The sequence below is a fragment of the Anolis carolinensis genome, chromosome 4, assembly GCF_035594765.1.
Source record: "Anolis carolinensis isolate JA03-04 chromosome 4, rAnoCar3.1.pri, whole genome shotgun sequence".
Lineage (NCBI taxonomy): Eukaryota > Metazoa > Chordata > Lepidosauria > Squamata > Dactyloidae > Anolis > Anolis carolinensis.
Window position 1 is genome coordinate 132,151,095 of NC_085844.1, and position 21,343 is coordinate 132,172,437.

The following is a 21,343-nucleotide window of genomic DNA, read 5'->3' on the forward strand; positions in this document are numbered from 1 at the left end:
TAACCTGGTACTGTAATCCCTCCTGTCTGACTCTGTATGACGGCTGCACTTGCACAGAACCTTGCTTGGAATAAGTTTGTTTGGAGCTCTGGCTCCACCCTCTGTGTGCCACTTGCCCTCAATTCCTCTTGGTCTGAAGTATGTTAAACTTCCTCTTACTCCTTAATAGAGGCTAGCACATCTTGACAAGTGGGCTGTGGTTACTTCTCCTGCATTGGTTTATATTTTTTTCATTTTATGTCTATTTTTGCTTTATCGGAGTTTGGCTTCTCACTCCGCCATCTATACCAGAAAATATTCTAGAGCAGATCATTGACCAGATAATCTGTAAGCACTTAGAAAGGAATGCCATGATCACTAAAGGTTAGTTGTTTTCCAAAACAAATCATGCCACACTAAATATTTATTGAAGTTTTGGATAAACTTACATGCTTAGTAGATGAAGGGTGTTCTATGGATGTAGCATATCTTGATTTCAGTAAAACATTTGACAATGTCTCCCAAACAACAAACAAACTATTGGATGCTACTGTTATGTTAATTTGTAATTGATTGACCAACCAAATCCAAAGGATGGAGTCCTCTTCATCCTGAATATGATTCATAGAGTACTATAGTGGCCCGGCTTTTTGAAATGTTCATAAATTACTTGGATGATGGAGTAGAGGAGATATTTATCAAATTTGCAGATGACACTAAATTAGGGGTAATTAATACCTCAAAAGGATTGAATCAAAATTCAAAATGACCTTAACAGATAAGAATGTTGGGCCAGAATGAACAAAATGACTTTCAATAGGGAGGAATGCAAGGTATTACACTTAGGCAAGAAAAAAATGAAGTGCAGTTATAGGATGGATGACACCTGGCTTGACAACAGTGCATGTAAGAAAGATCTAGGAGTTTCAGTAGACCACAATCTGAACATGAGTCATAATTGTACTGCACAGCTCAAAAAGTTCTAGGTTGCATCGATAGGAGTACAGTGGTTCTAGGTTGCATCAATAGGAGTACATTGTCTAGACTGAGGAAAGTAATTGTGCTTCTATATTCTTCTTTGGTCAGACATCACCTGGAATACTGTGTCCTGGTCTGGCATCACATTTCAAGGAGGGTGTTGACAAGCTAGAACATTTCCCGAGGAGGGCAACCTGAATGTATAAAGGTCTGGAAACCTTTGTCATATGAGGAGCGGCTTAGAGAGCTGAGTATGTTTAGCTTGGAGAAGAGAAGGTTCAGAGGTGACATGATACTATGTTTAAATATTTAAAAGGATGTCAAATAGAAAATGGAACCAGCTTGTTTTCCGCTGTCCTAGGACACAAAGCAATGGATTCAAATTACATGAAAGGAGATTTCAACTAAAATTAAGAAAACACAGTTTCTGAGTTGGTGGAGTCCCTTTCTTTGCAAGTTTTTAACCAGATGCTGGATAGTCACCCCTTGATATTACTTTGTGTGTTCCTGTATGGCAGGCTAGAGTTGGACTGGATGGCCCTTTTGGTCTCTTCCAGTTCTATCATTCTATGATTCTATGCTATTGCATTTGTTTTCTTTAAGGTTCTATTGAAGAAGGATGCCTCATCTAGTGGAAAGATACCAATCATATACCTCTCTGGCATGTTTACATTGTCTTGGAGAGAGCCATTTGATTGATTTGCATCAAGGCTTCACCAAGCAAAAGAGACCAGAAACTCTGCCCCTTCACTGAGATTATTGTCATCCCAATTTTGGACTGAACTATGAGGTAGTTGAAGACCCTTTGCCAACTAAGGGGCCATCTACACTACTGAATGAATGGAAATTGCCTCCATTTTAACTGACATGGCTTAATACTATGGAACCTGGATGTTAGTGTTTTGTAAGGAACCAGCTCTCTTTGGCAGAGAAGATGAAAGAACTTGTAAGAAAATATAACCCCAAGGATTCCATAGCACGGAGACATGGCAGTTAAAATTGTGCCTAACTGCATTATTTCTAGTATAGATGCATCCTAAGAGTCATTTCGAAGGGTACAATATACAAGACCTGTCACCATCTCTGGCAGTTTCTTGCTGGCTTTTTGTTCATTTACCTAAGCTTTTCTCATCTGACTGTTCCCAAGATCAGTCCCCTGGTCATTTAAGTGTGTCTCCTCACTCCTGTGTGAAAATTCAGTTAATTACCTTTTTGTGGGCCTTAATATCTCATGTCCTTCATATATTTGGGATTGGTTTCCTCGGTAATGGAATACGGTACCTTTCCCCAAATAACATGCCAAAGCAATTCAGAATAGTCACTTCTGTACAGTGGTAGACTGGCCAGGATGGCAAATGGACCACCTTAAACATTAGACAATGTGTTTAAAATGTTAATGACTTGGCCATGGTGGTCCACGCCTTAGTTACCTCTAGACTGAATTACTGTAATGCGCTCTACGTGGGGCTGCCTTTGAAGATGACCTGGAAACTACAGCTGGTACAAAGGTCAGCGGCCAGGTTAATATCTGGAGTGAGTTACAGGGAGTGATCAATACACCTGTTTAAACAGTTCCACTGGCTACCTATAGGTTTCCGGTCCCAATTCAAGGTGCAGGTCAAGGTGCAGGTCATCACCTATAAAGTCCAAAATGGTTTGGGACCTGCTTATCTTCATGATCACATCCTCCTCTAAGATATGCTGGTGAGGCCCTCCTCTCGCTTCCACTTCCATCTCAAGCACGATTGGTGGGAACAAGGGAGAGGGCATTCTCGGTGGTGGCCCCTCGGTTATGGAACTCTCTCCCCAGGGAGATTAGACTGGCACCCACACTGTCCACCTTCCGTAAAGACCTAAAAACATGGATGTTCTGGTGTGCATTCGAGTAAGTAGTCTCACTACTAAACCCCAATTATACCTCACTATCAGCTACTGCACTTTATCACAGTCCCTTGTCCTATAGGTTTTAGTGTTTTTATTGCACTTCCACCATATTTATGACTGTCCGACACCATCAAATAAGCCCTGCCCAGAGTTCTAAACACAAATTCCTATCCTCTGAATTTCCAGTAATAATAATTGCTCAAGTTGATGTTGTTTTATGTGGTTTAATGTGGCTATAATGTTTTAATTTTGCTGATTGCGTTTAAATCCATATTGATTGGGCTTGTCCCCATGTGAGCCACCCCAAGTCCCTTTGGGGAGATAGAGGCGGGATACAAAAATAAAGTTCTTCTTCTTCTTCTTCTTATTATTATTATTATTATTAGTAGTAGTAGTAGTAGTAGTAGTAGTAGTAGTTCTGCTTGCTTAGGCGATCCCTCGTAGTTCGAGGATGATTGTCCTCCACCCTGGGGGTGTGTCCGTAGATGGCTGAAGAGACCTATTCTTGATCTGCATGTTCTCCCGCAGTGAGGACATCGGTTTCCAGGTGGAAGGCCTCCCGGTCAGGGTTGGCTTGACGCTCCTTCCTCTTGGCACGTTTCTCCCTTAAGCCCTCCATTTGTGCCTCTTCGAACTCCGCAGCACTGCTGGTCACAGCTGACCTCCAATTAGAGGCTCAAGGGCCAGGGCTTCCCAGTTCTCAGTGTCTATGCCACAGTTTTTAAGGTTGGCTTTAAGCCCATCTTTAAATCTTGAAAATGTAATAGAAGTCCCAATATTATTACTGTATGCAACTAAAATTTATATTACTATTTTAATAATAAAAATCAATATATGATTTTTTAGGCTACTTTATATTTAAGAATATAATAACTCTGAAAAAGTAATTCTGATTTAGGATTATGTGAGGCTGACACATACATTATACGGGCACAGATATTTTGTAGGTGGCCTCCCTTTGTCTCCTGGCAACCAATATTTTTCGAACCAGTCCACCATTGCTTCCTTGTATTAAGCCAGGCCATTTATCTAATTCAGTATTATCTAGACAGATTTGGCAGCAGCTGTCTGGTGTTGGAGCCTCTCCCAGCTTTTCCTGGAGATGGCCAGTAATGTAACTTGGATGCTCTATCACTGCAAACATACTTCTCTTTCAACTGATATCCAGATCTTATAAGATCTATTGGTGGAAATCATGTGTCATAACTAGAATATTCTCTTACCCTTTTCATCACTATCATTATCAACAGCAACCAGCATTATGAGGCAATTATCTTAGAATGTTTTTCCTTAAATTCCCAGCCCCACCCAAGTTCTACTGTGTTTCCTTCTATGTGGAGTTTTTTTCACTTCCAACTTGCATAGCAATTCAATCAATGCAGCAGATACACCAAAAGGTTTTAGAGATAGCCCATCATCTTATAAACAACAACAACAACAACAACAACAACAACCTTTATTTATAACCTGCCCTATCTCCCCGAGGGGACTCAGGGCGACTTACAGCAGTGGTTCTCAGCCTGTGGGTCCCCAGTTTACCTGCTGTTATGATTTCTGGGAGTTGAAAGTCAAAACATCTGGGGACCCACAGGTTGGGAATCACTGGCTTACAGCAAAGTAAAACATATTGGCAAACATTCAATGTTTGCCAAAGCTATTGCATGCCTCTCATGAGAAGGATTCCTGCCTTCAGTATAGCTGTCTGTTCCAACTGCCTACCCTACTTCAGTGGCTTGAAGCCAGTTCTGCCCAAAGTGGAATCACTTATGTGAGCAAAGCTCTCTCTACATTCAATGGGCCTAAACAACCTAACAGCATCAGATTCTACCTGATCCAGGGCCCGCCGTGGTGGATAGGGACTTGCCAATGAATACTAGGTGTCATAGGATACATTTCAGGAGAAAGAACTTGCAAAATCACCTCACATCATTCCTTGCCTAAGAAATTAATGGGGTTGCTACAAGTTGACAGGTGACGTAGAAGGTGTATGTATACACACACACACATACGCAAACATTCAATCAACATATCTGTTTCCAGACCATATGGAGTAAGAAGAAATCTAAGTAAGAAAGTTCCCCCTATGTGTGGATACCCAACGAGAATCCTTTTATTTGGAAAACATGCACTTGGGGAGGAAGCTCATGCTCATTGTTCTACAGGTAAGGAGTGTTATAGAGCTGGGAATAGAGGAAGGCAGTTCTACGAGGGAATATGCCATCCCCGCTAAGATAACGGCAGCATAGATCTCATATACATTGTGGTGTGTGCAAAAAGTATGGCAATACACATGTCGAAAATATACATCATAGCAGCACACAAATTATAATCACTCAGCACTGGAGAGTTCTAAATTTCCCTTTTTAGTAATAAACAACTATGCTGCTGAAAGGCTGGGAAAGAGAACCAGTCCTGGAGAGCTCTCCACTAGTTTCTAATGGATGTTTATTAAAAAGCACTGGGGAGGATCTGGAGCATGCAAGTTCAGCCAAGCATTTGTCCTGGTCTTTACTATCATAAAAGAACTCAATAGGTTAAAGGCGGGGATGGGAGATAGTCTGGCGTTTCCTCTCTCTTTATAGTCCTCTGGGTATAATGGGTGGTGTTCTCAAATCTCCTAATAGAAACAATGCATGCTTTGGGGAAAACTCTTTTGCAAATTTAGTTCATGTCTGATGACTTCAGATTGTTCCCATCGAAAATCACAGTAATTTTCCCAGCTTCTCTTAAAATATTGTGACAGACTTATGATGATGACTTGCAGTTCCCAGATCCGCAGTGTTAGCATAAAAACATCTCTATCAATATGCCCTGTTTTGGTAAATGGAGAAATCAAAAATATTAGTGGAATGTGTTGTGCTTGGGTCGAGCCTTTGAAACATCTCGCATCTAATGTTTCATAGCAAACAGATGTTAATATTTATACAGTTTCTCATTGTTTCTGTTTCTCATTTATTCTAATTATCTGTCTCATTTCAGCAGATGGTTTTATGCACCAAAAGTGACAACACTGAGGGGAAGGAGTCACATCTTTTAAAGATAGCTACCAGAGTTTTAACAAATGGTCTGGGATAGACCAGGCACAAAACAATCCTGATTGTTGTCTAAACATCAATTGCAGACTCCTCAGCCCTAAAACAGAGAGCCAGGTTGCAACCTTACCCTTTGTCATAAATGGGTTCAGCCAGTCACTGGCAAATTGGAAAATCCACCCACGTTCCACCTGCTAGTTAGGCTTTTTCTCTTTCCTTGCACCAACAGGAGAAACAAAGAATATTTTCTTGCAAATTATCTTGAGCTTGGGCCAAGACTTTTGTCTTTGTCCAGTGGCCATAAAGGAATGTTAATGGGCAAGACATTCCCTGGCAATAGCTTAAATCATGGGATAGAGATGAGTATCAACCCAGGAGTACCTTTTGCAAAGGCGTCATGTTACTTTCTTAGTTCTAAGAGTCATGTGTGTGTGCGTGTGTGTGTGTGTCTGTATGCAACTTTAAGTCACCTGTTGACTTGTAATGAACATATATTTCATATTTTCTTTGGCAAGGAGTATGCCAATGTTTTTGCCAGTTTCTTCTTCTGAAATATCACATCATGTGATATTTGTTGGCAGTCCCCCATCCAAATACTCACCAGGGTGAATCTGCTTAGCTTCCAAAATCTGATAGAATAGGTTACTTTTAGGGCAGTGTTTCTCAAACTCTCCTCCTCCAGGTGTTCTGGACTTCAGCTCCCAGAAATCCCAGCCAGTTTTACCAGCTGTTAGGAATTGTGGGAGCTGAAGTCCAAAACATCTGAAGAAGCGCAGTTTGAGAACCACTGCTTTAGGGTATTTTTAGAGTAAATATACATATACTGTATATGAACACAGAGATATATACACATGGACTCTGTTATTCAAATACATAATCACCATGATCAGACAGGAGAAACTGCCTTGGGGTATTTAGGCCTTGAGAGCTGTGAATAGAGGATAGTCTTGTTTATATGAGACCTAAAACAGCCACTTGACATGAAAATAAATTCGGTTAACCAGCAAGTGTATTTTTTTCCTGCAGTTAATAAGAATATTATGATGAAAAAATATGAGAAAAACATCCCTCAAATATGTGTTAGAGTGACATATGAAAAACATTCCAAAAATGTCAACTTTGAAACAGGAAATGCAAATCTCACACAGTTACAGACTAAGTGGCTCCAAACATCTCATAATACAAATGCTGAGGCCTGAAATAGCAAACAAGCCTGAACCAGCAGTCAACATCTGTACAGTGATTAAAGGTCACAAAAAGAATGAAGAATGTAATATACAGTAGGCATCTAATCATATTTGGTAAGGAGTTATTTTTAATTCTCTGTTCAAGAAAGAATTGCCCCTTGAAGGACTGGAGGCAGAAAGAAATGAAATTGTCTGATCAATCTTTCTCCCCACCCCTTTGGTTTCCAAAATGAGAATTTGAGTGATAATTAAATATATGTGATCTGGAGAAAATGAGCCAAACACAACCGGTTCATAGCCCTATCACTTTTCTTGATCACATAGTTTGTCTCTTATTTCTTGGTCGATGTATCCGTTGCAAAGGTTGCCAGCTTCCTGTTTGATTGTTTCCATTCATTATCTGTGTTTCTATCCACGCCCAGGGTAGCAGTTTGAGTTTAGCAACGATGACTAAATGTTTATAGCAACCAGAATTTCCATAAAACCTCTAAAATAATGACATATAAAGAGTTTCCTGTTCATGTTCTCTCCTTCTCAGGTTCTAGGGTTGCAAACAGCTTGCTAGTTTGGTTTCTCTGGCAAAAAGTTGCCACGTCCTTCTGTGAACTGAAAAGCAGATGTTCACTGCGTTCAACAGTCTTCCGTCTGGTTGGCCTCAACCTTTCTTTCAATCAACAATGCCATTATAAGGATTCTGGACACATCTCTAATGGGAGTTTCAAGCTAATGAAGAAGTCATAGTCAAAAAGGCACTTCTAAAGGCACTTACAGCATTGAAGACTACGATGACTTGCTTCTGATTAAACATGCATTAGATTACTCTTTAATGACATTCTTTTGATCTCCTCAAGCAATAAATGTAGTTTGATAGATTTTTAATAGTTTTATTGATTTGACTGTGTATTCTGAATAATGTTATATTTAATTCTATTTTAATATTTGCGTACATGCTTTAGGTTAATTTACATATTGTTCGGATTTTGTGTTAGCCACTTTGAGTGGAAAAGAAAAAGTGGGATGTAAACACTACTACTACTAATAATAAAAATATGCATATTACCCAAATACTGAAAGTCAACTTTTAGATCAAAAAGTGGGAAGTTTTCACTTATTGTTAGGCCTCTTCTACACTGCCATATAAAATCCAGATTATCTGCTTTGAACTGGATTATATAGCACTGTAGACACATATAATCCAGTTCAAAGCAGCTAATACCTACTTTGAAAATCTGGATTATATGGCAGTGTGAAAGTGGCCTTAGAAATATTACTCTTCATGTTTTTATTTTAATCTATACTCCCTTTGAGCAAAAATACACCCAAAATTGTGTGCTGTAAACTTGTAAACCATTGGTTCAAAATAATTCCCAATTTAAAAATATTGTTGATTAATTTTACCAACTGTAAATTAAATTACCACTTAATAATTATAGCTCTAACTTTTAAAATACCTCAATACAGGCTGGATGATACAACTTGTTTGATTCTGTTTTGGAGGCAGATTGGTTTTGTTTTAGGACCCTAGTAGTCCTATTTTTCTACTATCTAACTCACATGTGTCAAACACAAGGGCCCTTGGGCCGAATCCAGCCTATCATGTCATTTTATATGGCCTTCTGGATGATGGACTACAACTCCTGTACTCATCATTAGAATCATGACTAGAGCTAATGGAAGTTGTGATACAGTAGCATCTGGAGAGCTGCAGTTTGTTCTGTTTAGTCAGGACAATGGGGTTTGAATTTAGATGCAAAGCTTGTGGATGTGATGTCTGACATTAAAATAACATTTTCTCCAACTTCAGAACTACAAGAGCCCTTGGGTTGCAATTTCCATTATTCCTGATCTGCATAACAGATAATCAAAAATGATAGGGATTGTCATTCAATAACATCTGGGGACCCAAATTAGGTAAAAATTAAAGCGCACCAACCACTATATAAAAATTATAGTTGGCTCCATTCATGGATTCAATGATCCTTTGAAGGCAACCATAAAGCTGATATGGCCTACATGAAAATCAGTTTGACACATCTGATCGAATCCATGTACATCCACCACATTTTTCTTTTTGTACTCTGGTGCAAAGCCTTAATGCTTGATCCTTTGGCATTCTCTCTACTGTATGTTCACCAGCTAGAGTAGTGGCACTAATAAGTTTGCCTTAAGCACTGTCCCAAAGTGACACACAAAATCAGCCTGGCTGGAAGGAAGACTGAACGGTTGGCTGGTTTGAAGAGGAAGTTGTAGAATGAGAGGCCTGTGATCTTAAAATAGAAAAGAATAGGGAGCAGCTAAAACAGAAAGTATAACGATCCCTGAATATATCAGAAGCAAAATACAGTTAAAGAAATGGAATACTACTTAATGAAGTTATAAAAAGAACAGACAAAAGATAGGAGAACTTGAACAAAAGAAATGCTTTGCACTGGAAAGCATGTTGGAAAGATATCCAAAGAGGTTGATATTACATGTGATGCCTATCCACTCTTTAAAAAACCATTCAAGAGCAAAATCTATTTATTGTTTATCTTTCTATTGCACAAGGGACAGAGCAAGAGTTGAACTAGTAAAAACAGGACCCTAATCCCCTAGGAAGAGAAAGAGGATTGACTTCACTTCAATTTTCACACTAGTATGCTAGAGTGTAAAGAAAAGGGTTAACGTTTTTCCTCAGGAGACTAGTTTGTAATTCTTGTAGAGAAGAGTACTGCTGAGTGCATGGAAAATGCAAGATCATATTGCAGAAGTATAATTTCAAAGGAAGGCATAAGGAATATGTACAAGAGAAAAATAAATATGCACATTTTAGGTTATAGCTTTGTGGCCTTGCAGTAAAAATGGGGTCAAGATTGAATCAGAAATCTACCATAGTTTCAAATGAAAAGGCTGTCCCCATTTTCACCCATCTTAATAATGTCAGGAATTTGGGACCAAGGTTTAACACAGCATCCACAGAACATCAAATCTGAGATTTACAACCCCACCATGTGCTGCCCACTTTAGTCACAAAAATGGGTATAACATGAATACCTCAGTAAGGCCAAGTTGTGAGATCCACATCAGGATACCACCATCTCTTGTTTAATGCGTTGTCGAAGGCTTTCATGGCTGGAATCACTGGGTTGCTGTGAGTTTTCTGGGCTGGATGGCCATGTTCCAGAAACGTCAGGAGAGAATGCTTTTGGCACATGGCCATACAGCCCGGAAAACTCACAGCAACCCATCTCTTGTTTGTTTGTGTAATTTCTGTGTGCTGATGTAGATGTATTTGTGTGTGTTTGTGATTTAATTTTGTAGTTTGTTGCAACAGCCAGTAAGTTATCTGCATACTGTATTATATATATGAAAAAATCTGCTTTTTGAATTGTTAGTGCTTTTTTTTTTTACTTTTTTAACTTTTGAATTAAAATTACTTCTGAAAAGAAGAAAAGAATGAGATACTTGTGATACCAATGAATTGAGGAGGAGGAGGAGGAAAAAAGAAAGAGAAGGAGGAAAAGAAAGAAAATAAGGGGAGGGGGGGGGGGGAAGAAAAGAAGTTATCATCTCTCTGTAAGTCTCAGTGAATGCAGCAGCAAGTATTTCTTCTACTGTGAATTCCTAAGGGAGCTCCCAAACGGTTTCTAAGAGAAATTCCATGACTTTCTCAAGGAGCTTCAGTAAATACTCACACATTCTTTGGACTGACTTTTTAAACTCAAACTTTTATTACTGAGGCAAAATCGCCACTATGGAGCAAAGGGTCTACAAGCAGGATTAGTTTTCTTTGGCTGAAACTCATTTCCAGGAAGCTTCCCATGCTATTATTAGCAACCATTTCCTGATCTCCACTCCATAATATTTCTCAACTGACCCAGCACAGTAAATCTTCCAACATTTAGAATCACACCTCTTCAGAAAGCATTTATAACATACTAGCTCACTACTGGAGGGGGCGGGGAGGGGAGCACATTTTGGTTACACTGCTTCTAAAGCTGGCAGGATCCACAGCAAGCCTTCCAGTCCTGAAGAGGAAAAGAGAACACTGTGAGAAAAGTAAAACACATCTTAGGTCACCCTAAAACATCTCGCATCAACCCTCTCCTCATTATTTAATAAAGTTGAGCCAATTACCTGAGCTTCATTTGAATGTGTGACTTTCTGCACCTCCACGGCCAAAACCTGAAAGAAAAGTTGGGGAAAGAGTTAGACACTCCTTTCTATACCTGAAGCACCACAAGAAACAAAATATCTCCATCCTCCAGTGACCTGGGCAGTCATTTCATCTGGGTTAGGCAAATTAAGAGATTGTGATGCTGTTGATACCACCTCCCTTTCCAATATTCTTCAGGGATACAAATAGAGAGAAAAACTTCATATAGAATGACTCCCACTTGCTAATTGAGAAAGCCACATACCCTCAAGATCCCACTTAACATTGGAAGCTAAGCAGAGTCAGCCCTGCTTTATATATGTGAGGATGCCAATGAATACCAACGGATGCTGTAGCCTTTGTTAAAGAGGAAGGACATGTCAAAACTACCTCTGAGTATTCCTTGTCTAAGAAAACTCTATGAAATGAATGGGGTCACCATACGTGCCTTGCCCTGATTGCAGGTTAAGTTGATTTGATGGGAATAAGCAGAATCTTTAGACACTAAACCTTAAACCAGGGGTCCTCAAACTAAGGGCCACAGACCAGATGCAGCCCTCCAAGGTCATTTACTCAGCCCCCGTCTCAAATTTTAGACTTAGGGTCTCCCTAAATCTGAAATGATTTGAAGGCACACGACAACAACAAGTCCTAATTAACTTGACTATCTCATCAGCCAAAAGCAGACTTCTCTTTGAAATACAGGTAAGTTTATGTTGATTAAAATTGTTATGCATTTTAAATATTGTATTATTCTTTCATGTTCTTTTTCCACTACAAATAAGGTATCTGCAATGTGCTTAGGAATTTGCTCGTGTTGTTTTCAAACTATAATCCCCCACCCTACCTGCAAACAGTCTGAGGGACCATAAATCAGCCCTCTGCTTAAAGTTTGATGACTCCTGCCTTAGACTAAAGAAAAGACTAAGGAACTGAATGAATGAAAAAGGACACATCTACAGTGACCATTTCGTTTGGTGTGGTGTCAGATCGGCACATGGGCAAACACAAAACGCATCCAGGGAGAGCCCTTTTAATGCAGCTGTATCCTGGGTTAAAATAACTCACAAGAAAGCTCGCATCCTGCACCTGGGAATGCAGGAAGGCTGTTCCCTTCCACCCCTCCCTCCCTGTTACTGCCACCTACAGAGGCAACGGGCCTCCTTCTATACCAAGTGATGGCAAAAAAGCCTGGGAGAAAGTAGCTTTCCCTCTCACTCCTTCAGGCTGCTTTGTCAGTCGCATTGCATGGAAGGGGGAAGAGGAACTGCCAACCATGAGGTAGGAGGAGGGCTGGCAGCAGTTAAACTTAGGGCTGGTGAAAATCCAGATAACATATTTTGAGAGAAACATCAAGCTGAGACATAATTTGTGAGAGCACTAAGTGGTGCAAGAGCGAACTGTTGCTGTGCTTCTGTATGTAATTGTGCACTTGGGTTACAGAATCCTAGAAGAATCAAGTGTCTCCCAAAACCCGGCACCTCACTCCCTCCTTGTTGTAATCCTACCTTTGGGTCCAAACAAAGCAGCATAGCAGGGGTGGTTACAGTATGGCTTCCCATCATGCTGTAGAGACAATACAAACATCTCAGAGGAGGCATCAACAACATCCGACATTCAATGTCCTTGGGAGACACCGATAAGGGGAATGCAAAATGTCCTGCTACCTGTCCACTCCACAACTTCCTCTTAACTGAGTTTGTTCTGGAGCTGTGGATCTCTCTTTTCCAGCTCTTCAGATACTCATGAACCTGGCAATCTTTATGGCCAAAATAATTCTACAGAAAAACACTTTCCATGTGACTCTTTCCCTCCCATGGGTACATATATTGATTTCCAGTGGGGAAATGTTTACATTATCACAAAATAGAAGATTATGGACAAATCAGAAACACTGTAAATGCTGTGAAGAATGGAATAGAAATGCGCTGTTAAATATACAGATAATAATTATAAATGTATGCCATTAATGACATTCAAAGTTATCTTCTTATTGAGTAATTGATCAACCATCAGACAGATAGTTGATAAAGTCCCATTACATAAACATTATGCAAGAAGTTTCAAAGCAGTTTGTCTATTCCAGCGTAAAAAAAAGTATCTTGCCACATTTCTGAAACTGAAAGTTTTACTTTTTTGAAGGATTTGATTATATAATCCAAGGAAACTTGTGCTAGAATAAAATTCTGCTAGAATAAAACTGGAAGTGAGAGGACATCTACCTCTAGGAAGGGAAATTTTCTCCTGGAAGAGTTATCATGGGAAAAAGGTGTCTTCACTGAAGCTTTATCACCAATCCTTATTTCCAAGACAAGCCAAAATTTTCAAAATCCAATTGTCACAGGGACAGAAAGTTTTTTTTTTCCGTGTCAGGAGGGACTTGAGAAACTGCAAGTTGCTTCCGGTGTGAAAGAATTGGCCATCTTCCCTGCATGGAGCTGGAGCTGATAGAGGGAGTTCATCCATGCTCTCCCTGGGTTGGATTCAAACCGGCAACCTTCAGGTCAGCAACCCAACCTTCAATCACCAGTCCTACCAGCACACGGGTTTAACCCACTGTGCCACCGGGGGCTCCAGGAATAGAAAGTGCTATTCCAAACACACACATACATTACATACACATCTGGAGTTACATTTTAAAAAATTATTTGTTCTGATTTATATATAATTTCAACTTAGGAGGATATCTATAGAATCTCGTTCATAACCCAGAGACTGCCTGGACAATATTGGGCACTTACCTCTGCATGGCCACCAGCGGACAGGGTCTTGTTGCATTTTTCACACTTCAAGCATGGCCGATGCCAGTCCTTCCCAAGGGAGGTGACCTTTTCAGCTACCATGACAAGAGCATAAATTAGCAAAAATATTGCAAAAACTTACAGAGAAAAATTTTCCCCATCCCCAATCCATTCTGTTAATGTTCTCAGTCACTATCTAAACCTTCAGTGAAGAGACAGGTGGACATTTTCTCTCTGGCAAGTCTCCTGTACTGCAACATTTTGGAATTTGCTGTGACCTGCTTGTTCAAATGCACATTGAATGGGTGCCTGTAGTCATTCGGACACACCTGACACTGGAAATCAGTGAAAGAATTCTTCAGGCAAAGGACCCCACTATGATTTGAAGATCCTTCTCCTTCTGTATATAGTCCTGGGCATAAAGAGAACTTTGATGATAATACAAAGGGTGTGATTTCGATTAGTTTCTCCCAGAAGTTACAGTTCACAAATATTTACCAAGGGAGAGGGGTTAGACTTCTTTTTACAGCAATACCTTTAATGTAGTCAGTAGTCATAGTATTTGGAATGAACATCAGGATGCATTAAGACAGTTGTGCCAATATACTGAACAATCAGGGACACACCCTTGACACATCTGACCCAGTGTGCGATTGTTCTGGAGATTCCTTTCTTGATGTGGCAGCATTGCCACTGTAAGCCAGGAGAACACCTCTGCTACTTTTTACCCCCATTTGTTTGCACATGCACAATGTCCCAAAGAATTTTAAGGGCACAAAGACAAAAACAGGAACTGAAATAAGGAAACAATCCATAAAACAGCTGCAGGAGAAGCCTTGCTTGTGTCCTGCAATTTAAAAGGAAAATAAATGCTGGCCTATTTGCTTTTAAACATATAATTATGGACTTAGAAAAAGACAGACCAGTACAAGAAGAGAAGACTGTTCTGCTGCATGTTAGCATTTCAAAAATTATACCCAAGACTGTGTCCAACGCTGAAGACACAAATGGGCAAGCTGCCTACTTAGCAAAGCAAGAGTGTGAATATATATGCAGCTTCTCAACTGGGACATGAGGACATTATTCCTTTCTTTGGAGGCTACTTCATATATGCATCAATACAGGATGCTACTATGCTGGCCAGTTTTGCATTATCAAAAGGATATGCCTGCTTAGTTTCACTGATTAAATGTCCCCAACACCAACATTCAAAAACTTTTGCCTTGAGGGGAAGGAAGCCTTCTTCAGAGTGACACATTAGCTCTTTTGGGGGGAATTTTTTAAACATAAATGCCTCGTCCTATACATGGTGGGAGGGGGCTTTGCTCAGCTGTGTTTCCAAAAGATTTTTAACTTCAATTCAAAACAGGAAGAAGCAAATGTACAGGTTGTCCTTATCTGAAAAGAAATCTAATTCACTTTCTCATTTTACACGGCTAGAATTTATCCGTCTAGTTAATTTGATTTTCAACATATTGTTGAAACAAAAGATGGTTTGCCTATTGGGTTTGCCTCCCATACACCTTGAACAAACAGCTGAGAAGGTGGTGAAACAAACATCCTGTAAGGACAAAAGGTAACATTAGCCAACCTACGGCTTTAAGCCAGTCTTTTCTGTACAATGCTTCCCTGGTTACTTTCCCACAAATAATGGATATCAGTACCAAGGGGTGTCATGTTAACCATTAATGGGTTGCTGTGAATTTTCCGGGTTGTATGGCTACGTTCCAGAAGCATTCTCTCCTGACAGTTTGCCCACATCTATGGCAGGCATCCTCAGAGATAGTGAAGTCTGTTGGAAACTAGGCAAGTGGGTTTATATATCTGTGGAATGTCCAGGAGAGAGAAAGAACTCTTGTCTGTTGGAGGCAAGTGTGAATGTTGCAATTGGCTACCTTGATTAGCACTGAAAAGCCTTTCAGCTTCAAAGCCTGGCTGCTTCCTACCTGGGGGAATCCTTTATTGGGAGGTGTTACCTCGCAACTGCTTCAAACTGCAAGGCCATTCAATGCTAATCAACGAGGCCAAATGTAACATTCACACTTGCCTCAAGCAGACAAGAGTTCTTTTTCCTACCCTGGACATTCCATAAATCCCATTTGCCTAGTTTCCAACAGACTTCACAACCTCTGAGGATGCCTGTCATAGATGTGGGTGAAACATCAGGAGATAATGCTTCTGGAATATAGCCATACAGCCTGGAAAGCTCACAGTAATTCTGGCCATGAAAACCTTCAACAACACATTGACCATTAATGTTCAGCAGGACACACATGCAAAAAGAAAACCAACACAAGCCAGTGGTGAAGTTTTCTGAACAGAGAAGGAAGGCAGTCATTGCTTCTCAGGAGGGGATTCAGTGTGGTTACTCTATAGACTGCAGAGTCTACAGTGAAGGAAATCTGTCATACGCATAGCTACCCTTCCTATGTTCCAGGGCTCAATCACAGAAGGAACAATCTCAAATCAAACCAGATTTGGGCATTCAATCCTTCCAGGGGCACTGAATCATGCACATTGCCTTGCAGTTGCATATAATGGATGGGCACAGAACTCCATCACCCTTCTCAGATCAAACCAGTTTCATTTCTATATGCCTGCTTCCCTCCCTCATCCTTTCATACATACATACTTCAGCATCTCTTTTATTTCTGAAAGACTGGATAATTTCCTAGTGTCCTTTAGTTTCTATTGCAGTTTTGTTTAACTTCTCTTCATTTGTGGTTTCCTGATTTGTATGTTTAGCCATGCAGGATAGCATGGCACTCATAAATACATAAAAACTGTGTATCCGAGAGAAGGGCTCTTTATGCTGTGTTTCCTGTCCCTTGAACCTAGAGTTAGTTCTTCTATAATATAGAAGGCTTCTTAAACTTTTCTGCTTGCCACTCCTTTCGGACCAAGACATTTTAACGTGATCCCAGATATACAGGTATATAAAATAGGTATATAAAATCAAACATTTACTGATAATAAATCAGAATGTGCAAGGCTTGCTAAACAGGTTAATTTTCCTTTCTATGACATACAGCTGAAGCATATTCTGCAGAGTCCACCATAAACACTACACAATAGATTCATGTAAGTGTCTAAAATAGTCACTAAGGCCCCTTCCACACAGCTGAATAAAATCCCACATCATCTGCTTTGAACTGGAACACATGGCAGCGTGGACTCAGATAACCCAGTTCAAAGCAGATACTATGGGATTTTCTGTCTTGATATTCTGGGGTATATGGCTGTGCGGAAGGGCCCTAAGTGATGTTCAGAAAACGTTTACTGTTCCCATTTTTTTCGAAATCCCAACAGTTGGTTAAGGGACCCTCATTTGGGGTTGAGACCCACACTTTCAGAATCAGTGACACAGATCCCTGAGATTTCATAACCCCTAGTTCTTAGGGTGTGCCTGTCAACCCCTTCAGGAACTAAAACCTCTGGCACTGCAATTCTTCTGAGAGCAAGTTATATTGTGGGATTCTCTCAGCCTCAGAGCACACAAACTTAGCATTTCCTATAGAAGTGCTCTCTCTCAATCTCTTTTCCCTAGAAGGCATCCTGAGACATTAGCTCACAGAAAAACTGATAATTCTGATTCTGTTTAGTTTCAGCAAAACCTCAGGTATATGGTACCTGAGAAAACCTGGCTTGCTAAACAGGCTGATATTTTTTTATGAAGGACAGTTAAAGCATTTTCTGCAGAGTCCACTGCAAACACTGCACAGTATTACTAACAGATTTATTTATTTGCAGTATTTATATTCCACCCTACTCAGCTGAGGCAGCAGCAAAAAAAGGAGGTTGGGTGAGATTGTGGGGGAGAATTATGAGTTTTAAAGGCCACTTTACTTTAAGTGTATGTATTGTATTTTAATTCTGTTTTTACCACGCTGTTACTATTTAATTATTTTTTTAACTTTTGAATTGCACTTTCTAAACTTTCTAGTGTGGGATTGTTAGACGCTTGGAGTCCCCATGGGGAGAAAGGAGGGGTATACATAAAGATAATAATACAGTAATAGTAATAGCAATAATAATAATAATGCCAATGGGATTTTGGACTGCACCAAAAGGCATACAGTGTCTAGATTGAGAGAAGTAAAGATGCTCTTCTAGTCTACTTTGGTAAACCTCAACTGAAATATTGTGTCCAGTTCTGGACACCACAATTTAAGAGAGATATTGACAAGCCGGAATGTGTCCAGAGGAGGGCAACTACAATATCAATTTTGGATAATTAATTCAGATCAATGATCTGGAGACCATGAATCCCTATGAGGCGTGGCTTAAAGCACTGGGTCTGTTCAGCCTGAAAAAGAGCAGGTTGAGAGGAGACATGATCACTATATTTAAATATCTGAAAGGCTGTCATACAGTAGAGGGAACAAGCTTGCTTTTTGTGGCCTTGGAAACTAGGACTTGGAGCAATGGGTTCAAATGACTGGAAAGGAGTTTCCATCTGAACATTAGGAAGAGCTTCCTGACTTTATTATTATTAATTATTATTATTATTGTTGTTGTTGTTTATTTATATCCAATTTTGTCTCTCCATATGGAGATTCAAACCAGCTCACAGCTAAAAGCACTGCAATATAACTTAAAATATAGAAATATACAAGTATCAGAACAGTATTTAACATCATTAAAAGCATATAAAACCACAGTAGCCCATAACAATTTTTAAAAGCTTCTTTTTTAAGTCTGCCTGGATAAAAAGGTTTTAGCCTGTCGCTGGAAGGACAGCAGGGAGGGGGACATTCTGACTTCCCTCGGAAAAGGGAGGTCCCAGAGTCGAAGGGCAGCCACTGAGAAGGCCCTCTCCCCGTTCGTACCAACCGAGCTTGAGGTGGAGGTGGGACTGAGAGAAGGGCCTCTCCTGAAGATCTCAGGGCCTGGGCAGGTTCGTACAAGGGGATGCAGCTAGGACCTGAACCATATAGGGCAGTGGTTCTCAACCTGGGGTCCCCAGATGTTTTTGGCCTTCAACTCCCAGAAATCCTAACAGCTGATAAACTGGTTGGGATTTCTGCAAGTTCTAGGCCAAAAACATCTGGGGACCCCAGGTTGAGAACCATTGGTCTAGGGTTTTAAAGGTCATAATCAACACTTTGAACTGTGCCCAGAAACAGACTGGCAGCCGTGGAGCTGCTGCAACAGGAGGGTTGTCCGTTCCCCATAGCCAGCCCCAGTGAGCAACCTGGCCTCAGCTCTTTGGACCAGCTGAAGTTTCAGAGGACTCTTCAAAGGCAGCCCCACGTAGAGTGTCCAGATAGGATGTAAATAAGGCAAGGATCACTCTGGCCAGATCTGGCTTCTCAAGGAACAGGCGCAGTTGGCACACAAGTTTTAACTCTGCAAAGGCCTTCCTGGCCCCTCCGACATTTGGGACTCCAGGTTCAGCACCGAATCCAGGAGGACACCCAAACTGTGGACCTGTGTCTTCAGGGGGAGTATAACCCCTGATTCTGACAGTACTCTGTTTTTTGGTGTCTATTGAAGGGCCCTTCCACACTATCCTTTATCCCTGGATCCCAACTCACATTATCTACCTTAAACTGGAATATGAGTCCCCACTGCCAGATAACCTGGGATAAACAGATAATCTGGGATCAGATCCTGGAATATAGGGGCAGTGTGGAAGGGCCCGAAGACTTCTATTGCATTTCTCTATCATACCAATTGTTTAGCCACCAATGCACCAAGCTTCTGATGAGAACCTTTACCCCCAACTCCTCCTCCAAACACCGTGCCGTACTTACAGAGCGCACCTTGTACATAAAATGAGTAGGCTAACCAGGGAATCTGCTGAACCATTTGGGTTGAAATCTTAGACGTCTCTTCTTATCCACAGGAAATATATATTCTAGCAATGGAGTCTGTGGATTTTGCACTAATTGAACTGTCACTTGGTCATCAGAAACAGTTGTTCACTAAAGTCCAATGGCACAGCTTCTTCTCTTTGCTCTTGTTCCATGGTTTCTTTGGCAGGGCTTGGATTAGGTCAGTGGTTCTCAACCTGTGTGTCCCCAGGTGTTTTGGCCTACAACTCCCAGAAATCCCAGCCAGTTTACCAGATGTTGGGATTTCTGGAAGTTGAAAGCCAAAACACCTGGGGACCCACTGGTTGAGAACCACTGCATTAGATGAACCAGTGGGAGACACCTCCCTTTCTACAGTTTTCTCAATTTTCACCCACTATCCAGGTCAAATAACCCCCACATCCCACACCTTGGGTTTTACCTGCCAGCTACCACATTTTGGCAGTGCTTCCACTATGGTTGCTTCCACTATGTCAGCTATTGCTGCTATTGCAATGTAAATTGGTAGAAAGGTAGGTAATGATAGTGTGAATCATCCAAATTTGGTTGAGATAGTGCTTATAGTTCTGGAGGGGCTCTAAGTTTGGCTTTTCACAGACTTGGCATGGGGATTTGGTTGACCAGTCAAAGTTCATGAGCAAACCAGATTTTTTTTACATGAAAAAATTAGGGGGTGGTTTGAACCCCTAAACCGCCTCCTTGACTAGGGCTTGCCATCACCTGCAACACCCACAAGTTTCCAAGAAAGGGCTGGAAGCGACCCCCCAGGCAAGGAAACGCCTGTGGGTGGCTTGCTGTGAGTCTTTCGGGCTGTATGGCCATGTTCCAGGTAGTGAGGTGAGGCCACCTCACAACCTCTGAGAATGCCTGCCACAGATGTGGGCGAAACGTCAGGAGAGAAAACTTCTGGAACATAACCACACAGCCCGAAAGACTCACAGCAACCCAATGATTCCGGCCATGAAAGCATCCGACAATACATAGCCTGTCAGTGGGATAAGAGCCTTGAAAGTGGGTTATAAAGGGGAAGCAGCAAGAAGCCCCCTGTCAATCAAACGGGATAGAGAGGGGCCGGGGTAATAAGGCAGAGCTGTCCCTTTCAGAGTCTTGTCTGCAAGGGCAACGGACGGCACCTTCCCTTTCCGACGAAGCCCATCCAACCACCCCCGCGGATAACGGGCTCCCCCTCACCGAAGTACACCTCCTTCTGGCACCGCGGGCACTTGGGCATAGTGCAGCCGTCGAGCGACGTGCGTCCGTGAGCAGGAGAGGCTGAGGCGCGACTGAGGCGCCAAGGGAGAGGCCGCCCTCCCGGACCCAGGCAGGACTCAGGCAGGCCACGCCTCGCTCCGGGCGGGAAAGAAAGTACCGTCAGTGCACGAGGGGAGGGCGGGCACGCGCCCCTCCTTGGCTTCGTCAGCCTTTCGCTCGTGCTTTCCCTCAGCCTCCGAGAGAGTCCTGCCTGCAAGGCGAGCAAGGCGCCTCCTCTCTCGGCCAGAACCATGGCAGGGAGAAGGGCAGCGCCTCAGAGCGCCTCTCTCAGGCCCCTTCCATACAGCTGTATAAAATCCACATTCAACTGGATAATATG

At 41.4% G+C, this 21,343-nt stretch overlaps 1 protein-coding gene across 1 annotated transcript; it reads right to left on the reverse strand.

The window, feature by feature from the left end:
• Nucleotides 1-10,747: 10,747 nt before the first annotated feature.
• crip1 (cysteine rich protein 1) lies at nucleotides 10,748-21,126 on the reverse strand. Its single transcript, XM_003219876.4, has 5 exons — nucleotides 20,944-21,126; nucleotides 13,937-14,031; nucleotides 12,704-12,761; nucleotides 11,177-11,224; nucleotides 10,748-11,067 (listed from the first exon to the last, which is right to left on the reverse strand). Exons 1-4 carry the CDS (start codon nucleotides 20,981-20,983, stop codon nucleotides 11,184-11,186), a joined length of 234 nt encoding a protein of 77 aa, XP_003219924.3. The 5' UTR covers nucleotides 20,984-21,126; the 3' UTR covers nucleotides 10,748-11,067; nucleotides 11,177-11,183.
• Nucleotides 21,127-21,343: the final 217 nt, after the last annotated feature.